The following is a 26,768-nucleotide window of genomic DNA, read 5'->3' as shown; positions in this document are numbered from 1 at the left end:
ACTGGTCTTTTTATTTGTCTAATGTTTTAATATATTACTTATGTATATGACGAAAGAAAATAATAAAGTAGAATATTTCTTTAAATGTTTTTAACAGTTCGCTTTTTTGTGCAATTTTCTTGCCTAGTTCATCATTCCTGCTGAATGGAAAACTTATTAACGTAGGTTATTGGAAGGAAGGTAGCAATTTGCTGCTGATAGGACTGCCAGCTGAAAGGCAAGTATTAACAAAATGTGGTTAATGCTGTAGAAAATCTTGTAGAAAAGGAATCAATAATGCATATTTGCCTATTAACATTTTGCATTCCAAAAGAATTGTATTCAGATGTTCAGAACCCAGACGTTCAAGCTAATGTGCAAACATACCTAAATCTGTGTTTTATAAGATTTGGCTTTGTAAACATGAGGAGAATAGTCAGTTATTTGTGGCACTTATGATTAAAGGATTTGCTTTTGTATTGAGTGCGTTTGCAACCAATCAAGTAGTTTTGAAGTGTAATCGTAGGTTTAATGTAGGAAGCAGTTATTGACTGTTTAAGCCCCTGAATTCCTACACCATTGCCTCTGATTCCCTATGCCTTCCTTATATTTTATTTATCTACTGTGTCTCATGGTCATCATCCAAAAACCGTGTCAGGTTCCACATATACACTTTAAATACTCAACCTTGTCTCATTACCACCATTGCATCTCTGAGCAGCTACACTGTCTCTGTTTTGTCCAACATCCAGCACTGATGGCCCAAAGTTTCTTCTAACTCAGTATTAAGAAGATTAAAGTCATTGTCCCACTTGGCCTCCCTCTTGGCACCTTACATATACTTGAGTTAAAAAAAACACTGCCCACATGCTAATTTACACCCTTGCCTTGGTGCTCTGTTTGTTGATGTCTGTTTCATCGATATTTCCGTTTAAAGTAATCGTCCTTGTTTTCAACCATGGTGTCATACTTCCCTATCTCTGTAAGCTCATTCAACCCTACAGTGGTCTGTGATATCCTCACTCCTCTAAATCTGACCTTTTGCATATCCCTAATTTTCAACACTGTACTAGTTGAAACTGCGCCGACAACTGCATAGCCCTTCAATCTGAAAATATCTTCCTAAACACATTATCACTATCTACTCATCTTTGTCCAGTACTCTATCTTTCTCATCCTTTATGACATTTCTTAAACATTCCTCTTCAAACCAAACTTTTAGTCCTCAATCCTAATATCTCACTATGTGGCTATGTATCAATTTTTGATAACACTCTTATGAAACACCTTGGAATGTTTTGCTGCATTAACAATGGCATATAAATGGTTGTTACCCACTTCCCTTCCTCCTTGCATAATATAAACAACAAGTCTTGTGTAATAGCTTTCTTTCCTTACTAAAGTAATTATTGTTCATTCAAATACTTCCACATGCTAAGTTGACATATTCTTCTTTCCTTCAAAGGGTACCTCTTCCACAGCTCAGGAACATGATCAGGAATGTTGTGAGAACCTTGAAGTTTATGTACAGCTCATTAGACAGGCAAGTACTCAAGCAAAATTGTGACAACACAATATAAATTGTAAGTTCCAAATATGATTAAGTATTAATTCACTGTAGAAAGTGAAACCATCTTGAGTACACTCACAAATGAGTCATAGAGATGTACAGCATGGAAACAGTCCAACTCGACCATGCCGACCAGATATCCCAACCTAATCTAGTCCCACCTGCCAGCACCCAGCCCATATCCCCCCAAACCCTTCCTAGTCATATACCCATCCAAATGCCTCTTAAATGTTGCAATTGTACCAGCTGCCTCCACATCCTCTGGCAGCTCATTCCATACACGTACCACCCTCTACGTGAAAAAGTTGCCCCTTTGGTCTCTTTTATATCTTTCCCCTCTCATCCTAAACCTATGCCCTCTAGTTCTGGACTCCCTGACCCCAGGGAAAAGAATTTGTCTATTTATCCTATCCATACCCCTCATAATTTTGTAAACCTCCATAAGGTCACCCCTCGGCCTCCGACACTTCAGGGATAACATCCCCAGCCTGTTCAGCCTCTCTCTATAGCTTAAATCCTCCAACCGTGGCAACATCCCTGTAAATCTTTTCTGAACCCTTTCAAGTATCGCAACATCTTTCCGATGGGAAGGAGACCAATTGCACGCAATATTTCAACAGTGGCCTAACCAATGTCCTGTACAGCCGCAACATGACCTCCCAACTCCTGTACTCAATACTCTGACCAATAAAGGACAGCATACCAAACGTCGTCTTCGCTAACCTATCTACCTGCGACTCCACTTTCAAGGAGCTATGAACCTGCACTCCAAGGTCTCTTTGTTCAGCAACACTCCCTAGGACCTTACTATAAAGTGTATAAGTCCTGCTAAGATTTGCTTTCCCAAAATGCAGCACCTCGCATTTATCTTAATTAAACTCCATCTGCCACTTCTCAGCCCATTGGCCCATCTGGTCCAGATTCTGTTGTAATCTGAGGTAACCCTCTTCACTGTCCACTACACCTCCAATTTTGGTGTCATCTGCAAACTTACTAACTGTACCTCTTATGCTTGCATTCAAATCATTTATGTAAATGACAAAAAGTAGAGGACCCAGCACCGATCCTTGTGGCACTCCACTGGTCACAGGCCTCCAGTCTGAAAAACAACCCTCCACCACCACCCTCTGAGTCGTCCCATCTTTTGGCAGGCTTGTGAAAACCTTGTCATGTTGAGCTATCTGGGTTAAGACGATGTATACTCTGAAAGATATTGATTGTTTCAGATATGGTTGAGCAGTGGAATTTAGATTAAAGAACAGCTAATGTTTAGGTGCCTTGATGTGTACTATATCATTGATGTGATATTATTGATGGAGTTGAGTGAATACTAGTATCAAGTTGCCAATTCGAAGTCAGAGCATTGTGAATTCAAGCACCCATTCCAGAGATCTGAGTCTGTAATCTAGGCCTATACTTTAGTGCAGCTGTGAGGCAGCACTGTGTTGGCAGAGATGATGCCTTTGGAAGAGGCATCAAATTGAAGTATTGTTTGCCTTTAATGCACAGTCTTGACCAAATTGTTTCATCCTGATATGGGACAAACCGATGTTGAGTGAGGGAATGACTGAAATTCCAAAACTTATTTTCGAATCTACTAGCTGTTCTTTTAATTGACCTAGAAAGCATGGGGATTGTGACAATCATAGATAAAAATTAATGCCAGGATTTGCACATCATTACCTACTTCAATTTTATATTTCCTGGAGTTTGACATGTTTTCGCAAGGTGGATGGGTTTCTGAAGCCTTTGTAGACGTTTATAAGTGGCATTAGTTAGCATTATGAAAATGTTGGGATGAATCAGACTATCAATCACTGGATGAAGTGCTGTTCCGCATTCAACATTATTGAGATGTACCTATTCTTTAATTTTTATATTTGTTCACAATTCAGCCATCTGTTCAGCCTTTAAAGGAATGCAACAGATAGTCATCTGCAAAGTCTATTTCAAAAGACTTTGATGTAGTCAGCTATGCAAGCTTTTTTTTGATAAGTTATGTTGTGAATGACATTCTGAATGCTTTGCTGAGCTCCAAACATCCATAATGGGGTTCTTCAGGGGTTGTTGCTAGCGGTCTGAGGAAGAGTGAGCTTTGTTTTAATTTACAGTTTTATGAGCTTATTTTGAAAAGGGCTTTGAAAGGCTGTATATTTGATTGATTATTTTTTGCACTCTAAAGAGGTTTCCAGTTCATTTTAGAGGTTTTTGAAAAGCTTTGTCTTTTAGACTTATAAGGTTCATGAGGTCACATTTTGTAACTTCACAAATTGACACCTCATTTTTTAAAAAAATATGCCTGATGCTGCTACCTGGCGTAGTCTCCTGCAATCTTCACTGTAACCAGGGTTGACTCCCTGACTTGATGGTCGTGGTAGAGTGGGGAAATGTGGGCTATGAGATCGTAGATTGTGGTGAAATATTATTCTGTTTCTGCTAATGTCTCACAGTTCTTCACGGATGCCCAAGCTTCAGTTGCTAGATTGTTTGAAAATATCTCATTTATCACAGTGTTAATACCACCCTGCGTTTCCCCATTGCGAATACGGAACTCCTCCACAAAGACTACAGTGCTCACTCCTTAAAATATTGTCAATTCTGATAGGTGCCTCTGCAAAAGGTTGGCTGATGAGGATGAGATTAATTAAGCTTTTTCCTTATTTTGTTCCCTCACCACCTGCGCAGAGCCAGTCTTGCAGCTATGTCCTTTAGGATTTGGCCAGCTCAGTCAGTAGTGGTACTACTGAACCACTTTTGGTAAAAAATGTTTAAATCCCCCACCTAGATTCAAAAACTCAGGCTTGACAATTCCCAGTTTTTGGTTAATTCGATTGCCACTGATCAAATGAGCATTGTGTTCAGATCAAACTAAAAATAGCTTGAACTGGAAATCAGTGCTGAAATTACCATTAATTATAGTGATCTGTGATGATGAAACTGCTTTTCATCTAGACAAAAGAGCAGATGGCTTGGGGTATTTATTTACTTTTAGCTACACTATTCAAAGATTGAAAGTGACTCCTAACCATCTAAAGTAATAATGCAGAATTGATAGTTTGTTATATAAGTTATTGTCATTTTAGTTTTAATGTTCTATTCTGCTTTTGAGCAATTAATGAATCAGTTTGATGTTCTGCATTTTTAATTCTATGTCTTGTCCTCCTTCAGTGCCTTTTGCAAGATGGACAATGTTCCCCAGTTAGACCACTTTTTCAATCTGAGCTTCCAACGAGCTATTCAGCCAGCCAAGTTAAACTGCAACACAAGTCCCAGTTCCCAGTGTTTCAGTATTTCAAGCACATTATTTTCAGACAGCCTGCCTGGAGTTCGGTGGCTAACATTACCCCAGGGTATCAAAGTAAGTTAACCAAATTCAAAGGATATTACAACTTGTGTGTGCAATCAAACATTTTGATGCCCTATTTTGTTTGTAACTTTTTGTACAATAATAGCAAGGCAAGTTTTTCTCTGGTAATTGAGTAGCAAACTTGTAACTTAGTTTATAAAGATTTTCTCTTCAGTTTCCTTAAAAATAATCAAAAGCTGTGAGATGTAAACAACTTTTTAGAGAGACAAATAATTTTTAAAAACCCTGCAAGAACTGATAACTTCTAGAAAAATGTAACCATGGTTTATTTTCTCAGTCTAAACCTTCTCCAAATTGAGCTTGTCCAAAACTGTTCTGTATATTTCCTAACTCACCAAATTCTATTTACCTTTCCTCTTTGCGCTTGCTTAACTTCTTTAGATCTTGGACTGACAACATCTGAATTTAAAAATTCTCATTCTTGCTTTAATATCCTTACAAGACTCATCTGTTCCTTTCTCTGAAGCTTCCTTCAGCACATCACCTCATTGAGATCACCGCATTTCTCCAGATCTTTGCCAACCCTAATTTTAAGTGCTACATTAGTGGCAATTGTGCCTTCAGTGCTCGATTTATTCTTTAAACAACTCTGCCTATCCGCTTCTCCTCCTCAAAGCTTTTCCTATGTCTTTATCGCATTTTTTTGATCACCTGTCTTGGTAGCTCTTTATACAGCTCAGAGTTACTAATCACAAGAGGGAATTGATATTCTTCTAAAGATGCTTCCCATTTCATCACAAATATTTCAATACGGTTAGAGGAAATCGTCAGTAACTTGTTAACTTTGCCGTTGCACATAATAATCGAAGGACCTCACTAAGTTTCAAGGCCCATCAAACTTTGTTTTATCTATAACAATTGATTGTCGTGATTTGTTTGGGTTACTTTAGGCCTTCTGTTAAACTAGAAACATATATTGTTTGCTGCCTTAAATGCAAAGTTCTAACCCATGAAATATCTGGAGAACATATCCTTGTAATCTTATTAATTCAGCTCATGTTATATGGTGTATTTTAATTGTATAGATGCATGATCTTTCCATAACTGGAAGGTTTCATGTCAGTCGATTCACACCAGTTCAATGTGACTTGTATGCATGCTTTTTTAAATCACATTTCCCATGTCCTTTTTTCTTTCAATGTGTGTTACTTGAAAGTTACAATTTATGATATTCAAACTGATATAGTAATATTGTACCATCTCAGAGTGAAATATCTAATAACATTAAAGATAATGAATTTATGCTTTGCTGTTGAAGAAAACATTAATTACAGCATCCTCTTTAAAATGTAAAATTCCATATTGTTTGCACAAGATGATCTCCAAGGAGAAAAGTTATAAAATGTTTTTTAATCTTCAGTGCCACTCAGTGGCCTCTTGCTGCTATTACATCTGATTTATCCCAAGCCCTTTCTGAAGCACAATAAAGAAATATTATAGTCGTAGAGATTTACATCACTGAAAAGGGCATCTGCACCAGTCAAAAAACAACCACCTAACTATTCTAATCCCATTTTTCAGCAGTTGGGCCAAAGCCATGTAGTCTTGGCATTACAAGTGCACATCTAAATACTACTTTAATATTATGAGGCTTTCTGACTCTACCACCCTTACAGGCATTGAGTTCAGATTTCCACTACCCTCAGGCTGAAAAAGTTTTTCTCTCTCATTTCCTCTAAAGCTTCTGCTCCTTGCTTAAAATTTATGATCACTGGTCATTGATCCCTGCATCAATGGTAAAGTTTCTTCCTGTCTATCCTGTCCATGGTCTTCATAATTTTATACATCTCAAACATGCTCCTCTCAATTTCCTCTGCTCTAAGGAAAACAACCCAAACCTGTCTAATCTCTCTTCATAACTGGAACTCTCCAGCCCAGGAAACATTTGTTTGTCACTTATGTAAATGATTTATATTTACAGTAAAGATAATGAATTTTGCCAACTTTAAGTACATTTAAGTCATCATTGGACAAGCATATGGACATACATGGAATAGTGTAGGTTAGATGGGCTTCAGATTGGTATGACAGGTCGGCGCAACATCGAGGGCCGAAGGGTCTGTACTGCGCTGTAAATGTTCTATGTTCTATGTTCTATTTATATGAGAATATAGAAGACATGATTAGTAAGTTTGTGGATGACTTGAAAATTAGTGATATAGTCAACAGTGATGAACTTATCTAAGGTTACAAAGAGATCTTAATCAATTGGGTCAATTGGCAAATGGAGTTTAATTTGGATAAATGTGAGTTATTGGATGTTGGTAAAACAAACAAGGGCAAGACTTATACAATTAAAAGTAGCACCTTGTGTAGTATCATAAAACAGAGACCTAGGGGTTCAGATCATAAATCTTTGAAGTTTGCATCAAATATAGACAGTGTGGTTAAGAAGGCATTTAGCACACTTGTCTTCATTGCTCAGTCCTTTGAGTACAGGAGTTGGAACATTATGTTGAAGTTGCAGTTGGTGAAGCCTCTTCTGGAGTACTGTCCATTTTTGGTCACCCTGTTATAGGAAGGACATTATTAAGCTGGAGAGACTTCAGAAGAGATTCACCAGGATGTTGCCAGGAATGAAAGGTTTGAGTTATAAGGAAGACTGGGTAAAGTGGGACTTTTTTCACTGGAGTGTAAGAAGTTGAGAGGTGACCTCATTGAAGTTTATAAAATCATGAGAATTCTAGAGAGGGTGAATGGCAGTTATCTTTTCTCCATGGTGGGGAAATTCAAGACCAGGGGCCATATTTTTAGGATGAGAAGAGAAAGATTTGAAATGAATATTGGGGGCAATGATTTTACACAGAGAGTACTTGTGTGGAATGAACTTCCAGAGGAAGTGGTGGGTGAAGGTAGAGTTACAACGTTAAGAGACATTTGGATAAGTAAATAAATAAGGAATCTTTGAAGGGGTAAGGACCAAACCCAGGCAGGTGGGACTAGTTTAGTTTACGATTATTGTCGGCGTAGACTGGTTGGACCAAAGGGCCTGTTTCTGACCTGTATGAATCTATGACAGCCTGGTCAATCTCCTCTGTACCTTCTCCATTGCTATCACATCCCAACTATAATGTAGATTCCAGAACTGCACACAAGACTTTAGCTGTGGCATCAGCAACCTTTTACACTTCCAGTGTAACCTCCCTGCTCTTAAACTCTATCCCTCAGCTAGTAAACTCAACTACAACGTCTAGAACTTAAGTACTTTATAATCACTTTTTATTGTCATTTTGGACTGTTTTTATAGGCTTACTTTTTTTAATTCTGTAATAACACTTAAAATATCTGTATCTAAGATGGCACCAAGAGGTGCCATTACTAACCTTTCACTGCACTCATTCGAGTGCATGTGACAAAGACCATCCTATTCTAGTAAAGGCAAATATACCTTATGCCTTTTAAACCACTTTATCCACCTATCCTGATACCTTAAGGAGCTGGTGCACTTGCACACCAAGGTCTCTCTGATCCCTATTCAATGAATGTTGCATTTAATAGGGATAATCATCTGACTTGAGCAATCTCTGACTTTTTTTTTAAGAATGCAATGTCCCAAGTGGAGGTTGGAAATCTTGCTGATTGGCACATTCAAGCTTTTTCTCTTTGTGACCAACACAAGTTTTATTGTAGAACTCACAGCCGTATATTGAAGTCAATGTTCCAGTAATTTGCAGATATCTCTGGTTTCCTATGCTGACATTTCTTGGTGTTTATTTCGTATTTATCAACGAGTGAAGCACAAAAATACTCCAAAACAAAAAAAAACTGTTGGAGAAACTCAGCTGGTCTGGCAGTATCTGTGGAGAAAAAGTTTGAGTCCAGTGATCATTTTTCAGAACTAGAAGCAGCTAGGAAAGTGTGGTATTTACGCTGATGACAGGGTGGGAGAGGGGAGGGCAAAAGAGTGACTGGATAGTTGGAGGTGGAGCACAGAGAGAGGGGGGAGAAAGGGTATGCAGACAAAGGGATTGTTGATTGTAAACCAGGAAAGAAAAGAAGCTAGATAATGTGCTAATGAGGCATAGTTGAAAATATGTTGACTGTGTTGAAAGCAACCCATTTCATAACTGGATCTGAGGTTGTAGAGTTGGGTTATAGATAAGGGCAGGATGTGTTCATGGTCTAAAATTGTTAAATTCAATGTTGAACCCTGAAGACTATAAGATGCCTAAGTGGACGATGAGGTGTTATTCCTCCAGTTTACATTGAGCATCACTGGACCACTGCAGCGGGCTTGAGACACAAATGTTGCCATGGGTACACAGTGGTTTGTTGAAGTGACAGGCAACTGGTAGTACAGGGTCAGTTTACAGGAAGAAATGTTAACTCTGTTTTCTCTCCGCAGATGCTGTCAGACTTGTTGTGATTCTCCAGCAATTTCTGTTTTTATTTGTTTCAGATCTCCAGCATGCACAGTTCTTTGTTTCATTATATTAGAAAGTAACTCAATCTCTAAGCCCGCAAAATCAGAGCTGGGAGATAATAAAAGAGATAATTCCCTTGTGGATTAATAAATGAAGTGTTGATTCTCTGAAAATTTACCACACTTGTCATAGGTTTTGTTAGTAAGCTCAGTGGAGGTGCTGTTGCAAACCCTTGCAATAATTGAAGCTTTGTGCTATCAACTACTGATTGTTTCGAGGACCTTTAACTGAATTGAAGGGTAACTGAAGTCAGTTTAGGATAACTTTATATCTTGAGATATTGCAGCAAGTTTATTGCTTGCTTCCTCTCTCATCTGTCTACCTTTCCCAAATGTTTTCAGCTTCCACCTTTTTGGCTTCCATGGGCGGCACGGTGGCACAGTGGTTAGCACTGCTGCCTCACAGCACCAGAGACCCGGGTTCAATTCCTGCCTCGGTTGACTAACTATGTGGAGTTTGCACGTTCTCCCCGTGTCTGCGTGTGTTTCCTCCAGGTACTCCGGTTTCCTGCCACAGTCACAAAGATGTGCAGGTCAGGTGAATTGGCCATGCTAAATTGCCCGTAGTGTTAGGTAAGGGGTAAATGTAGGGGTATGGGTGGGTTGCACTTCGGCGGGTCGGTGTGGACTTGTTTGGCTGAAGGGCCTGTTTCCACACTGTAATGTAATCTAATCTAATTTATCCACTAGTAACAATGGTAAGACAGTGGTTCACTTGTTAGCAATTTTTAAAAAAAGCCCACAGTAACTTGCACTGAATTTTAGACTGAATTTTCCTAAAGTGTAACTCCCACTTTTCCATAGTGAAATGATATGGTTGGTAAATAGTGGATTTTTAATTCTATCTCACATTATAGTTCTTAATTTCTGGACTTTTGTAAAAAAAAATGTTAATGTACACTATAAATGATTAGCTTTCAGTGAATCAACAGCTAGACATACCATGTTTATGAAGTATAAACTTGCAGGAGTTTTAAGTAGGACAGAGTATCTGTTCTCCCTCTTCTTCCCTCCTCCACCACCTCCCCAAATGAAAAGTGCTTTGAAACTGTGCTGACGAAAGGTTCAACTGTCCAGTGGCAGTAATATGCTGTAGGCAACCTTAATTGGTTCAAAGTAGAAATTCTGCCCCTCCTGGGGAAAGAAGCCCCCCTTAGCATGCTGCTTGTCAATCTCATTGATCAGAACCACCAGAAGAGAGTAATGACTAACAAACTGTCCCAAGAGAGATGTGAAGGTGTGTTCTCGATGTCAGGTAAGTCCAGGGATTTTGAATGGACCTGCTTTGCAGTCCCCGGAGATAGGAAGACGTGGATAAGAGGGAAAGAGGATATCTAATGGGAATATCTTCCATAGAAGGGATACTAACTTAGTGCTCTCCAGCAGTATAAGTTGCTGGGTTGCATGCCTACTCCCACAACTAAGCAATTGTGGTAAAGGTGGAAATGCTGCCCTTGAGTAGGATGGGTGTGAAGGGAGTGGCCCGACAACCTGTTTTACTTTCTATCCCCGTACACTTGCGAGCATGATGGTAACGAGTCAAAACGTTTCCCCCTGGTGTTAGATGGAATGGCATTGCTACCTTTACAAATATGTAATAATCCTTGCAAGTATTTAAATCTTTAGTTTCACATTTAAATTTAATGTGTTAAGCAGTCACTTGCTACTTTTCACCTGCCGAATCGTGAAGTACCTCTGGAAGGTTTTTTTTAAAAATAAATTTGATGGTTCTGGTATGTATTTTCCTCATTGCATCCTGAATTCAAATTATTCTAATTTCAGGTGGACATTGATACAGCAATGAGTGATCTAGAATCAGCAGACTTTGGAGAATTGGTAATAAAATTATAATAATTTGTGTTTGAACCCTCATTGATTTTTCATTATTTTCATTTTTATTCTTTTATTAGTTTTGAATTATGAGCTGGAAATGACTTGTAGATTTTGAGATAGCTTGTGTTTAAAGGAGAAAAGTATACCAGTTTTGCTTATTTGTAAGTTCAGGTGTGAAGGCTAATTACAGGCTGATCCTAACAGACACAGCCACCGCCACCCCAGGAAGAGCAATGTGTTTAAACACAAAGCAGAAATTGGCTATTAACAAGGTCAGTACCTGGCAGTTGGTTGAAGCAACTGAGGAGACCCATTGTTCAAGCAGATGGCAGTTGATGAATGATGATAGATTCTCTTGAGGCCTCAAGAGAATCTATCAGCGCGTGGCCAGAATTAATCTTATTTCTTGAACAGTGTTTCCCAAGATGCTTTCTAAAATCTTCGGGATGCTGCTGAGACAGCTTGAAGATTTAAAAGCTCCCTTGCCTAATATGATACGCCATCTTCGTGAAGCATTGAGTATAGAGAGATGCATTACTGCCCTTACCTCTGTGAACTGAGAGGTAACTCTGATCAACATTTAAGAAAAATAATCAAGGAATCAAAATCTATCCCTGTGAAACAACACAACGTGAAAGCCACTTAATTAATCTGGCCAGTTATATTATTTTCTTTTATTTATCCCTTCGCTGCCTTTTGTGTGAAAGAGGGCTGGAAATAAATTTTTCAAGTTGAAAGCACAAACATTATTCGGTTTACTGTGTTGTTTAATTTTCTTTATGCTAATATTATTTTTTATATAATAGATTGTTAAGTCTTTTGTTGAGATGCAAAACCAATATCTGTATATTAATCATTTGCTAAGTGAGGGATTATTTAATCAAAAGTCTGGTCAGGAACCAATAGAGTACTATTTGGGGATCTTCAAACTTTTCATGTTATTATGTTGCAAATACAGAGGTAGAAAGGCTGATTTGGTTTGACTGTTTGTCTCTGTATCATAATACTTGGTTGTGTCCAAAGAATAACTAGCAACTCAAATTTGTATTCAAAGGTTGTGCAAAACTATTTGATGGAAACATAACAAAATGGTTATAAAATAGCATAGAAGCTTTACAGAATTAAAGAAGCATTTGTATCAATGAAATGATTCTATTTGCATTTAATATATGTCTATGCAATTTGGGAAACTATTTATTACTCTTGGTGTTCAGGACACTCAGGGCTCAAATAAACAAGTTAACAATGCTGAACATTCAGTTTAGATCAAGAGGAAAAACTCGATCAGAGCCCATCAGCTTACAAAAAAAAGGCCTTTCAAATTCTACTGATCCACAAAGCTTCATGGCTTGGATTTTAGTGCCTCGAATTGAGTGCCCCTTTGCCCCAGACACCATGATGAATTCAGATTGGCAATACATCATCATGACTCTGAACTCCAAAATTATTGAAGACAAGTGAGCATGGAAATCAGATGGCCACTCCCCATTTTGAGATTACTTTTAAATTTGTCAACTGACAACCCAAATATGTATTTTTTTTTGTTGCTCAATGCATTTTTGAGAGATTGGCAGTACTTTATGGCAGCAATGATGAGTCAACAAAAAGGTGAAAGAATAGGCCTTCCACCAGGACCATGGATAAATGGATTCTGCTGGTGAACCTGGCAACATCAGTATGTGTTTTGAATTAATTTTACTAACTTTTTGGTGCATACTGTACAAAATGAAGAAAGATTGAAATAACAGGAAGCTTTTAAATTTGTAGTGACTTCCTGCTGATGTGTACCCCCTCTATAATATGACAACATGGTTTATTAATGACAACCAAAACACATGATTGAGTGTGAAGCCCCCCTCCATTTGTCTGTTAATTTGTTGCCTTCCTGTCATGCTGCGACTGATTGGCTACTCAGTGCTTCATTTGATGAGCTGAGATGTGATGATACTATGGCTTTAAGAGTCCTGGGATTTTTTTTTTAAGAGGTTTTGAGCCATAGGTGATGAGCTGATTCTTCCAAGTCAGTAAAATAAACAGCTTGTGAGGCCTTGGGTTTTTGTTTAAGTTAGAACAATAAAAGCAGCATGAATGGATGGAGTCAGGCTCCCACAGAGCCAGGGTTATAGTTCAGCTTGCAGTAGTTGGAGTTTTGAATTTGGTTGTGGAAGCTGCTTTACATCTTTCTCAGACACAGCAAAAAAGCTGGAGTGTTCTCTCTCCGTTGCCAGGATTGCATGTGAGACAATTTGTTTTACTGAATTTGCCTTTGCTGAGAGTGTGTTTATGGAATGTTACTACATTGGAACAGTTGTGATTTAGTAGTTAAATAACCTGTTATTCTGTTAAGTTTTCCAATAGAGTTAAAGTTGTCTTAACTCTGCTTTCTTTTGTTTGTATTTTAACCATAGACTAAGAATAAAGTGTCGTTTGCTTAAAACCAAGTAGTGTAACCAATCAAGTTACATTTGGAACATAACACATTACACTTGTCTTTAAATAAGTTAGAGTCTAAGGCTAGCTCCTTAATATATTTAAAGGGAGTTTGGTCTGGTCCATAACAGGAAAAGCGAGCAGATCACTCTATTTCTATTCCGCCTTCCTCAACCTACTGACGAGCACACAATCCCAGCCCTGTAGGTATAAGCAATAATATTTAAGTGGATATTCTTTGGTCTGTAAGTCAGTTTTAAAATGTGAAGAGAAGGGGGGTGGCCTGCCAAAGGATGAAGTATTACGACAGCTTCCTGGAAATGTCGCACACAACTTCATAAAGACCCTTTCTAGCAGTTAATGTATAATTTGACATGGTTTATGCGTTGCCTTAATTGCCACATGCATATAGTTGATGAAGTCTCTATATCTCTGGGAACCTAGCTGGAGCTGCAAACTCAAAATCCACACTAAGTGACTGGAATTATGGATAGAAAAATCAATATAAATTGTCTTTTCTAGCAAAAAAGGCTTCGGTCACCCAAGTTATACATTGTTACCCACTAGCCTTGGATGTCTCCAATTTAGCCCCTGAAAGATGCAGAGTAGCAGAAGATGAAGCTATTGGTAACTTTGACTACCACTGTTAAAATGTAGGCAACCAGATCTTGTTGACAGCAGATCTTATTCCATTGAGCTTAAAATGTCTTGACTAGCTGATGCAAAAACCTGAGCCTACTGAAATACTATATTCCGGTATGTTGAGAAAGCTTTTTCTCTGCATGTGGTCTTCTACAGTCTACACTTTGATGAATAAAAATCTGTCTTGAACTTATGCCCAGATACTCAATTAATGTTCTGGCTGGATGCATTCCTGTGCTCTGAACTCACATTTAGCAAATTAATTTATGTGTCAGCAGAAGCTAGTGATTTTCTGGGAAAGCTAAAAACTGTGTTTGGGTTAGGACAGTCTAAGTATACATACAGCATTAGATTTAAATAAGAAATGTAACCGGCAGGTGAGATAAGGGCTGAATTATATGACCACTTTATTTTTAGTACAGCTACATCAAACTATAATGGTATGGTTTTTTTAAAATGTCATATCTGAATAATATACACCAAAAAGTGGTTTGCCATAATTAAACTTGTTTCACTTACTTATCTGAGATGGATTGTTTGCTTATGTCGTTTGAAATGTAATTACAGTATTAATGATGAAAATAAAATTTAAATAGAATTAATGCATTTTCCTATATAAGTTTATCTTGTTGCAAACATATGTTTTGATATTTAGTCGACTAATAACCAGGAACCTACTTAACTTGTTTCAGTCTGAAGATTATTTTGGCATCCGACGACTGTATGTGATACGAGGTTCTTGTCTTTTCTTCAAGGTAAGCTGTTGTTGATTAGAAAAGAAGAGTTAAGAGAAGGAGTCGGTTATAACTCGATAGGATGCTAAAATTGTATTACTGCTTCAAGAAAGTGATTAGATTCTCAGTGCGTTAAATAATTTGTACACAGTAGACCAAGAAGACTTTGCTATATAATGATGTTTTTGTGTTTATAAGAAAATAGTGCCACACCAGTATGAAAGATTCTGTTGAGTAACTTGATGCTGAAATCTCATTAACTATTAATTGCAGTTCATGCCAGATTACACAATAAAATTCAGTGATGTTGAAAAATGGTAAGTGGTTATTTTTGGTTTATTGGTTTTTAAGCATACAATATGTTGAAGTTAGTTGTGAATTCTATAGTATTGAATCATAGCATCTAAAATTGCTACATGTATTTGCTCATAAACTATATTTGTATTCCAGATCACTGATTTTTTTAAAAATTTCTTAAAATAAGTACAAATTGTATTTTATATTTCCAAGTTTGAATTGCCATATCATTTGTGCCTGGTTGATAAGCAAGCACCAACACCTTTAAAATCTCTCCAAAATTATATATACATAGTGTAAAATTACTGAATAAATGCTATTAAATGCAAGAGCACGTTAATTTAAAATTGTATGTTATGATACATGTCAGAACCCTGAAATATTGTGGACATTTCTGACTTCAAATTCCAAAGTGAATTTTAATGAGTGGCCAATTATTTTTAAACACTGACGCCTACTTCTTGATGTTCCCACAAGTGGAACCATCCTCTCCAACTCTGCCCTGTCAAACTTGCTCAGGATTTTATATGTTTCAATTAAGTTGCTCTTGCTTTTATAAACTCCAGTGGACACAAGCCCAGCCTATCTGACCTTTCCTCAGAAGGCAGCCCATCCATTCCAGATATTAGTCCAATAAACATTATCTGACTCTTCATCTGTCAATTTTTAAAAAATCTGTATCTGTATCATGACATACTTTCATACCTATCTTTGTGTCATCAGCAAAATTTGGAACCTGTATTGTATCCTTTCATCCATTTTATTTATATAAGTTATGAACAGTTGAGGTCTCAGCTATGTTCCTTGTGGCACACCACAATGTTTGCTGTTGCATCTCTGTAAACCCATCCTTTAACACAAATAGTGAATTCACTTTACCAGCTCTGTTTTTGTGAAACCACCATTACCTTTCTTCAAATTTCAAAAAGTATTCTTGGACTCCCTCCCCTCCCTCAAATTAACTGTAAAATTTGATCATATAATGGTTGCTTCTACCTAGGGGTGCTTTCACTATGAGATTACTAACTAATCCCATCTCACTGCACAGTACCAGCTCTGGGAAATTTCTTCACTAGTTGGTTCCAGAACGTGCTGTTCTAAGAAACTATCCTGAAAACATTTAATGATTTCTGCTATAACACGCATTTCATCAGCGCGAATTGGCTATAACGCGATTAATTAATTATGGAAGTTGTTTGGATAACACGAACGTTCAGTTGAATGGATTTAGTGATTTTTCTATTAGTGATCTTCTACAGCACAATTTGCTAAAGCGGTTTTCCATCGCGTGAGGTTGCGGAGGAACGCAACTGTCTCCTTATAGCAGAATGACCTGTACCTTTGCTCATCTGACTTCTCCTGTCAATATTTAGATTAAAATCTCTCATATTATCATTATGCCTTTCTGACAATCTGCCATTATTTCTTCCTTTACACCTTACCCGACTGGTCTCTGCTAAGGGGCCTTTGTGCCACTCCCACAAGTGACTTCTTGCCTTTACCATTTCTCATTTTTACCCAAACTATTTCACATTTTGATTTCTGAATTTCAGCCATCCCACTTTATTGTACTAATACAATCATATTTAGCTGAACTAATACTCCACTTTTTCCTACTTTCCTCATTCCTCAATGTTCTGTATCTTTCAAGATTCAGGTCCTAGTCCATTTCATCCTGCAATAATGACTACCAAATAATATTTAATCATTTCAATTTGTGCTTTCAATTCATCCATTTTATTTGAATGCTATCTGTATTCAGATACAGAGCGTTTAGTTTTATGATCCACTTGCTTTGTAAATTCTAGTGTTATCTATTGGTTAATTCTTAGATTCATACTAACTGTCTATCGTCTGTATTTTATTTCCTATATTTTTCCTTTTCCATTTGGTCGTGACTCTACTCTTTGAATTATCACATCTTTCCAACTTTTATATCTTATAGTTTAAAATCCTCTCTACTTCTGTAGTTATGTGGTTGGCAAGAACACCAGCCCCAACGTGGCTGAAGTGGAGGCCATCCCATCAATGCAGACTCTTCTTTCATCAGTACTGACACTAGTGACCCCTGAAACAGAACCCACTTTTCCTACCATGTCTTTGAGCCATGCATTCATTTCTCCAATCTGATTTGCACTACACCAGTTTACACATGGCTTATAGAATAATGCAGAGATTACAAGGTCATAGAGTCGTACAGCACAGAAATAGACCCATCGGTCCAACTGCTCTAAGCTGACTAAGTTTCCCAAACTAAACTAGCCCCACTTGTCTACGTTCAGTCCATATCCCTCTAAATCTTCCTTATTCATATACCTGTCCACATGGCTTTTAAAAGTAGTAAATATATCTGCATCTACCACATCCTCTAGCAGTTCATTCCACATACGAACCACCTTCTGTGTGAAAACATTGCTCCTCAGGTACCTTTTAAGTCTTCCTCCTCTCACCTTAAAAATATACCTCCCAGTTTTGAACCCTAGGGAAAAGGCCTTTGCTATTTTCCTTATCTATGCTTGTCATGATTTAATAAACCTATGTAAATTCACCCCTCAACCTCCTATGGTCACGTGAAAAAAGTCCCAGCCTATCCAGTCTCGCCTTATAACTCAAACCAAGCAGTCCAGCAACATTCTGGTAAATTTTTTTCTGAACCCTCTCCAGTGTAATAACATTCTTCCTGCAGCAGGGCAATCAGAACAGTACACCGTACTCCAAAACTATCCTCACCAATGCCCTGAATAACCTCAACATGACAAACCAATTCCTATACTCAATGGTGTGAACAATGAAGAAAAGCATGCTAAATGCTTTCTTAACCATCCTGTTTACCTGTGACACAACTTCCAAAGATCTGTGTATCTGAACCCTTAGGTCTCACTATTTCTCAACACTACCTAGGACACTACATTAACTGTATGAGTTCTGATTGGTGCCTAGCTCCTCATACTGATGATGCAGAACCTCCTACTTTGCCATTCCAAGTTCCTCTCCAGCCCAGAGCAGATGTCCTGAAACTGGGATCATTAGTAACTAAAAATCCAATGAAAATAGGAACAGAAAGTGCTAGAGAAACTCAGTAATTCTGGCAGCATTTGTGGAGAGAAACATAGTTAACATTTTGAGTCCAATGTGACTCTTCTACAGATCCCAAGCAGTTCTGAAGAAGAGTCAAGTTGGACTTGAAAATTTAGAACTTTATGTCTCTCCCCATGTGCTGCCAAATCTGGTGAGTTTTCCAGCCTTTTCTTTCCGATTTTCCACATCTGAATCGAACAGCCTCTGTCTTGAACTTAATCAATGAGATTACGCCATCCTCTGGAGCAGAAAATTCCAAAGTTCTTCCTCATCTCATTTTACTGACTTATTCTTTATTCTAAGATTCTGTCACCTGGTTCTACACTCCTCAGCCAGGGGAAACATCCTTTTAGCATCCACCTTGTCTTAGTCTTTCAACGCTTTGTAAGTTTCAATAAGATTACCTCCCGTTCTTCTAAACTCTTGTTGGCCTAGTCCCCATAGTATCTTCTAATAGGACATTCCCATTCTCCCAGGAATCAGTCAGAGAATCTTCACTATGCGCCCTCAGTAGCAAATATATTTTTACTTCAGCAAGAGCACCAGAGCAGACTCAATACTGGGAAGAACTTGAATGAGTGTTGAGAAGGCTGAATGGAAGAACAGGAAGTGTTTGTATGTAGTTAAAAATTGCATACAATTTGTCATGACATTTTGATGTTGGTGTACAACCTACAATTATTTCAGAAATTGAAAATGCTTGTTGCATCATAGCAAATAGTCAGAATTGCTTTTCAATAAAATTGTATTTTTACATTTCATTTTCTTTACTAAGTTAAAAATCACAACACCAGGTTATAGTCCAACAGGTTTATCTGGAAGCACTAGCTTTCATAGCACTGCTCCTTCATCAGGTGGTTGTGGAGTATAAGATCGTAGGACACAACTTTGTCCAACACCAGCACCTCCAAATCATTTTCTTTACTGTTGAACTCTGTAACAATACTTTGCTCAACTTACTCTATTGAATTTGTATTATTTTTAAGGGTTACTTGATTGGTAGTCATTTGACCAAAGATGACCTCCTTGACATCTCACTTTACTGCCAGCATTATTGCTTACTACCCCTCGCAGCAGAGCAAAGGATTGGTCAGCTGATCATTTGGCGTGAGACATTCCCATGTAGATACCTTCCGAGAAATCACAAACTGATCATTGAGGACTATCAAGAGCCAAAAGGAAGACAGTTTTTGCTAATTGTTGGTTTGGTAGGCATTACTTATTACTTCATATATACTTTCTTCTGATACATAATATAGTCCAGTTTCAAAATAAGTTAACAAATATTATTGTTCGTATATTGTTGAGCTGTAGTCCTTCATATAGTGATTCTGTTACTTATGTAATTTCCATTGTTATAAAGTATTCAGATCTTAATGTGTAACTGCCTTCTTAATTAAAATAATGTTCATTCTATATAGTCACTAATTGACTTCAATAGTAAGAAACATTTATAACTGAAAATGATTAATGCGCTAGTACAAATTTTAACAGCTCAAATATGGAGTGAAAACCACTTATCAAGTATGATGAGCTGATCCAACTTGCATAATAAGATACAAGAAGTGAATTGCAAATAAAATTGTAAAGAAAATAGAATTGTGCACTTTGTCAGAAAAGCTGAAGGCATTTATGTGAAATTCAGATTATCTGTCCAATCCTAAAACACCTACCACTCAATCCTGGCTGAGGTGAAATCTCTATGTGGCAATCGTTCAGAATCACTTGCTGTTGAAAATTATCTTTATAGTTACGTCCATCAAAATTCATTTAAAATCTTAGTTTGCGTGGTTAAAAGGAGCAGAGAGATCCCAGCAGCAGACAGCCTGACAGCGCACCTCTGTGAGACTCAGAAGTGGTGGCAACAAGGTCAAAAGGAGCAGTGAGAGCAGAGTGGTCCCAAAAGCAGACAGGCAGGTGACAGAGTTCCTTAAATAAAATCAAAATGTGAAATCACAGGAAAACAAATAGGTAACTGGTGAGTTTTCTCTTTTCTCTCATGACTGAATATTGGTTTAAGTTAAGGCCTGTAAGTGCAACTGAAAATGTTTTATATTAATAATTAATATTTTATAGGCCAGAACCCCTCAAAACATTTCAGAAAAGTATCCTAACTTTGCTAGTTGTTTTAAGCAGGTGTAACATGGATATTCCAGGAGGTCAAACCACTTAGTTTTAAATAAAACATATTTACAAGATTACCAAATGCAACACAAACAAAAGAGAACAGAATATCGACTAACTTAACCTATCCGAAAACCCAACAGTCTATCAACTTAACGATGCTGATGCAAATACTTGCAACAATCCCCATAAACATCCCTTGGTACGAAAGATAAAATCAAACACAGGGTCTTACAGGAGACACATCAGAGAGAGAGAGAGAGAGAGAGGGTCAGCATGGACCTGCTTCTCTTATGTCCAGCAGCTTTACAACTGACTGACTGCTTTCAGGGAATAGCCAGACTACCAAAAAACAAATTAAGCCAGGGAAAAGCTGGGAGAACTGGCTGCTCCCCTTTTATTGTACAAGTTCTTTTTAACTTGAAAGCCTTTTGCCTGAGGCAGTATCTGTTAGCAATAATCAAATTGTGCCTAAAACCCTTCAAACCTAGACGTTTCAGAGTCTGTGTCTGTTAAGATCTCTTGGCGGGGGGAAGCCGTGGACAACATAACCTTGTTAAAGCAGCAACATCATCACACTAATGTCTTCACTTGTTTGACTTAGGTGGTTCTGATTGTTGATCTGATATAAATAAGAAAAAGATTTTTATAGTCTATTCTTAAGTTGGAGCAAGAGCCCATATTGTATTTATTTAAGCTGTGCCTGAGGATGGGAAATCCTAGATGCTTGAGGTGGTCTGATTATCATTTGCAGTAGAGACATCTCTGGCTGGAGCAACATTTGGGGATACTGTGGTGTATTCACAAGAAGGAGGTTCATCGATAGCTTGCTTCAGGATATGGTCACCTTGCAGCTAAAAGTAATACAGCTAGAGAGGGAATGGATGACTGCCAGACATAAGAAAGGGATTGGTCAGTCACAAAGTGAATTGACAAAGTGCATCTTGCTTGCAAACTGTTGTTCAGCCTTGAATAACTGCGAGTGTGACAATTCATCTGTGGAGTTGAAAAGTGTGGTGCTGGAAAAGCACAGCAGGTCAGGCAGCATCTGAGGAGCAAGAGAGTTGATGTTTCGAGCATAAGCCCTTTATCAGGAATTCCTGGATGAAGGGCTTATGCCCGATACATCGACTCTGCTACTCCTCAGATACTGCCTGACCTGTGCTTTTCCACTGCCACACTTTCTGACGCTGGCTCTCCAGGCATCTGCAGTTGTCTCTTCTAGTTCAACTGTGATGGCCAATCAGAGTCAAGGCACTGTGGGTGGTCCAGCTGCTCATTGGTGGAGAGAATAGTAGTCAGGGATTCATAAGTAAGGGAAATGGACAGAGGCCTATGTGACCATGGACATGACTCCAGGATTGTATGTTGTCTCTCAGGTGTCAGGGTGAAGGATGTCACAGAAAAGCTGCAGGATATTCTGAAGTGGAAAAACAGTGAGAGTACATGGTCCGTACTGGGACCAATGGCATTGGAGGAAAGAGAAATGAGGTCCTGCAAGCAGACTTGAGAGTTAGATAGGAAATTGTAAAGCTCGACTTCAAAGGTAGTAATCTCTAGATTACTCTCTTTTGCCTTGCAATAGTGAGTGTTGGAAGAGGAAGATCGAGCAGATGAATATGAGGATGGAGAGGTGGTGCGGGAGGGGTGGCTTTAGATTCCTGAGGCAGTGGGACTCTTTTGGGAAAGGTGGATCTATACATGTTGGACAGGTTACATTGGAACAGGATTGGGACCAACAACAGCTTTGGGAAGATTGATAACTCCTTTTGGACAGATTCAAATTTGAAGGGATGTGGGATACAAACAAATAGATCAGGTGGAAGAGTAGCTGAAGTGGAATTAAAAATTAAAGCATTATTGGGCAAGATAAGGAAGAAATGAATTCAGCAAGGCTATATAGAATATATTTTAATGCAAGGAGCATAAGGAATAAGACAGATGAGTTGAGGTGACAGAAAGGTACACAATGATATCATCATTATGACTTAATGATGGGCAAGGTTTGACTTAAAGATGGGCACGAGTGCCAACTCAGTATTCCTGGTTATTGGAAACAGGGGAAAGGAAAATGGGGAGAGAAGAGATGGGATCCTCTGTATTGTTCAACAAATCCGTTACAGCAGTGAGAAAGGATGATATTTTGGAAGAATCCTCAAATGAGGCCACGTGGATAGATATAAAAATACACAAGAGAATCAAACATGCTTTTGAATTTGTACTATAAAGCCTGCAAACAGTCAAGGAGAGATAGAGGATCAAACATGTAATGAATTTCCAGAGAACTTTATAAGAATAATAAAGCATAATAGGGGATTTTAACTGCTCAAATATTAACTGGGAAAGGGTCTTGGTCTTGGTTTCACAGTAGCTCCAAAGTTGCAGAGCCCTATCAATACTACACTGAGTGGCAACCGAGAATTTCAGATCTCTGGAATGGAACTTGAATCCATTGTTCGATGACAGAAGCAAGAGTGCTAACACTGACCTGCAGCTGACTGAAGACTGTAACCACTGTGGGAAGGACTTTGTAATTTTAAAATGGAGTTCCATGTATAAAACAGATGCTGTATTTAGAGTTACCAGAATTTCTCAGTTTGAATGATTCTGAACTTATTAGTGACTTTTATAAGGAATGATCAAACAGCAGAAATAGGAAAAATCTACAAATATTCTGTGGAACAATTTATTACTATCATATTTGGAATTGATTTCTTACTGACCAGAATACCACAACCATTGATTCCTTTTTACTGTATGTATTTATCAGTTCTGGGTGGCTTAAGACTTTTTGTAAAAAGGCAAAATATATTCAAGAAATAAAGAAGTATATGATGTGGAATGGGGTCAGAAGGTCTGCTATATCTGTAACCTTTTTAAAGATATCTAGTTAATATCACTTCTTTGTTCTTTATCTGTAGCCCCTAAAACTTCCTTTAATCAATAGTACTTGGACCTTATTGTTAATATTTTATTTTATAGTACATACAATGAAAAGATTAATTAACAATTGCCTCTCTTCAGAGACATTTGATGATGTGTGTGCTGCTGGAAGCAGGAGGGTGTGCATCCAAAGTAAATGGAAATCCAGGACCTGACAGTGTTTATGTTGATCAAGTTAAAACCACCTTACTTCAGCTTGAAGGACTAGAAGCCAGAATACAAGAAAGACTTGATGGTCCCTCCATTGCATGTTTGTCATGTGCTGATTGGTTCTTTCCTTCTTCTCGTGATAAGTTTGAAAGTTCTCCTATCATTAGCAAGTTTCAAGGTGCAACTAAATCAATTCAATCGCCAACAAGTCGAAGGGCACTATTTGGAGACTCCAGCCAAAGGATGCAGAAATCCAGTCCTCCAAGGAACACTGGTGTCTCTGATATTGCTAGTGAAAGACATGGAGATGCTGGTTCCTTCAGTATGAACTTTAGTCCATATTCTACATCTGACACAGTCAAGAGGCTTCCTCGAAGAGAATCCCAAGGGTCTGGTGGATCTGAGGGCAGTGGAGGTATATTTAAGGTGAGGAAAGAAATCTGAAGATGTACATAACATGTACATGTTTTTGTTCCCCAGTTCTTTAACGATTATATTCAAAGCATTAATCTAGAAATTCATGGCTTTTGACAAAGGAAAGCCACTGTTATTAAAACAAGTGAAAAAGAATTCTGGTTAAAACCTGGTTCTGAAGAACATTCATGTTAGACTCAAAACATTAACTGTATATCTCTTTACAGATGCTGCCAGACATGCTGTGTTTCTCTAGCATTATCTGCGTTTATTTCAGATTTCCAAGTATCTTGCCCTTATTAGAACCTGGTTCCAAGTCAGTTTCCACTACTTTTCATGCCCTTTGTGAAATTCTGCAGGGGTGAGGGGTAAGGGGAAGTGTCATTAGCAAGAAATGCTATCAATTTCCTTTACAAGGAAAGCTGATGGTTATTCCACTCTATGCCTAATCTAAAGCAATAAATTGCTATTGGGAAATGAACTACACTATACACATCTTTAACTCAGTGTATATGAATTTCAGTGCCAATGTGATGACAGATATGTACGCCTTACATCCCAAAGAATGAAGGATCATATCTGACAGCATGTCCCTCGAGCTCTTACGAAGTCATCTAAACTCGAAGCATTTTCACTCCATAGATGCTGCCTGACCCACTGTCCAGAATTTTTATTTTCATTTCCCTTCAGCTGTTCGCAGCGAGCAAGGTATTATACATAACTAGCCTGTACCTGCAAAGCCAGCAACACAGTGTCTAACAGCAAATGTGATTCTAAAACTGGATAGCATTTGCTGGTTAGTCCTGAATACATGATGAATTATGCTGACAAACAATATAGAATTGTTAGTCAGGCTCACAGTTTTATGCACTTGTGTGTACTGGAAGCTGCGTATGTTAATACACAGGGCACTGTTGTTTGCAGATATAATGAGAGTGTATACACATTTCTGGTTCGAACTCAACAAAATAGGTGACATCCATTTGCTGGTTCATTTCTCAGGGCAATGCTCTAACCAATCAGATTCAACCTACCTAGTTTGAAATTTAACAGCTTGACTGTTTACAGTCCATCAGCATTAATAGGTGCATTCCACATGACACATCTCTACCAATCAACACTGTCCTCTCATTCACCATAAATATTGGTTCATAGAATTTCTACGGTGTGGAAACAGGCTCTTCAGCCCAACAAGCCCACACCAATCCTCAGAAGAGGAACCCACCCAGACCCATTCCCATATCCTACATTTACCTGTGAACAATGCACCTAACCTACAAGTCCCCAAACGCTATGGGCAATTTAGCATGGCCAATTCACCTGACCTGCATATCTTTGGATCATGGGAGGAAACCCTTTAGACACAGGGAGAATGTGCAAACTTCACACAGACAATCGCCAAAGGCTGGTATCGAACCTGGATCCCTGATACTGTGAGGCAGCAGTACTAACCACCATGGTTTTTCCTTTTGAATCCCCTTATCGTCTTGCAAAATGCCCTGATGAGTACAAAATGAAAGGCTTCGGCAAAATTACATATCCTAGATCAGGTGTAAGGTAATATTAATCATACTACTAGCAGGCCTTGGATTTTATCTTTGCCTACCACATACAAGGTGCCATTCTGCATTTTGAGAGTAGAGGATTTCAGCATTATGTTCTACAATACACTCTTTAAAAATTAATGTTAATTAAAATCTTTAAACTGGTAGGTTAGTTACCTGATGTCCTCATTTTTCTTGTTCAGTGCCAAGCATCCATTCATGTTTTAAGTCTGAAACATCATTTTAGTAACCTAATTGAAAAATGAAAATCAAAAGTCATGAGTCTATCCCACAATACTGCCCTACAGTTAAGACAAGATGTTAGAAAAATAATGAAATGATAAAACTAAAGATTCTGTATCTGATTGCACGTTTATAACAAAATAAATGCATAGATAGACACAATGAAGTATATAAATATGATCTGACAGCCATTGAAACATGGCTTCAGGATGACATGCTTTCGATATTAAATGTTGAAGGGTATATTGCTTCAAGAAAAATTAGGTTAAGGTGGCGGGATGGCTCAGCTAATGAAAGGTAGCATTTGTGCAATAGTTAGAGATGACATTCGTTCAGAGGATCAGGATGTAGAATCAGATTGGGTAAAGATGAGAAATATCAGGGAAAACAAGTTACCGTACAACTAACTACAGTGTTGGCGAAAGTATACAAGAAATACTTGTCGTAAAGGGACAAAAGTAATTATGGGTGACTAATAAACTAGAAAAATTAGGTTGGTAGTAACCTGAAAGAGGAGTACATAGAATGCTTTCCAGATAATTCCTTAGAACAGCACAGCTTGGAGCTGACAAGTAATTTGTAGAATTTCAGTTAGAAGTGTCATTAATGTTTGGATTGTAAATAAACGCTTGGACACCCTGGGAAGTAGTAGATTATTTTTTAAACAGTAAAGTCAATAACAACTACAAATCTTTTAGTCCTTAGGATCCAAGAAATTATTGAATATTTCACAAAAAGTATTTGCTTCAATGTAAATTGTTCCCTCCATTTGTGTCATTGGTGGTGAGATTACTTCCCATAAAACTGAACATTATCTGGAAGTTTCATAAGGCAGGATAACCTTGTTTGATGTGTGTTTTCAGTTTTCAATCTCTTAACCTGGATGTGGAGGTTCTAGTGTTGGACTGGGTTGGACAAGGTCAAAAATTGCACGGCACCAGGTTATAGCCCAACAGGTTTATTTGAAGACACAAGCTTTTGGAACGTCCCTTCTCTT

General features: G+C 38.0%; 1 protein-coding gene across 2 annotated transcripts in view; it reads left to right on the top strand.

Moving 5' to 3' along the window:
- intu (inturned planar cell polarity protein) overlaps window positions 1-26,768 on the top strand; it is a 125,776-nt gene that overhangs the window by 78,611 nt on the left and 20,397 nt on the right. For both annotated transcript variants that reach the window (XM_072584174.1, XM_072584172.1), the window contains exons 6-12: window positions 128-217; window positions 1,445-1,522; window positions 4,718-4,907; window positions 11,122-11,175; window positions 14,937-14,999; window positions 19,340-19,561; window positions 23,502-23,996. In XM_072584174.1, coding sequence (XP_072440275.1) covers window positions 128-217; window positions 1,445-1,522; window positions 4,718-4,907; window positions 11,122-11,175; window positions 14,937-14,999; window positions 19,340-19,561; window positions 23,502-23,996 — 1,192 coding nt within the window. The remainder of the gene's footprint in view (window positions 1-127; window positions 218-1,444; window positions 1,523-4,717; window positions 4,908-11,121; window positions 11,176-14,936; window positions 15,000-19,339; window positions 19,562-23,501; window positions 23,997-26,768) is intronic.

This window comes from Chiloscyllium punctatum, chromosome 14 (genome assembly GCF_047496795.1).
Source record: "Chiloscyllium punctatum isolate Juve2018m chromosome 14, sChiPun1.3, whole genome shotgun sequence".
NCBI lineage: Eukaryota > Metazoa > Chordata > Chondrichthyes > Orectolobiformes > Hemiscylliidae > Chiloscyllium > Chiloscyllium punctatum.
This window is presented reverse-complemented; position numbering and strand designations above follow the sequence as displayed.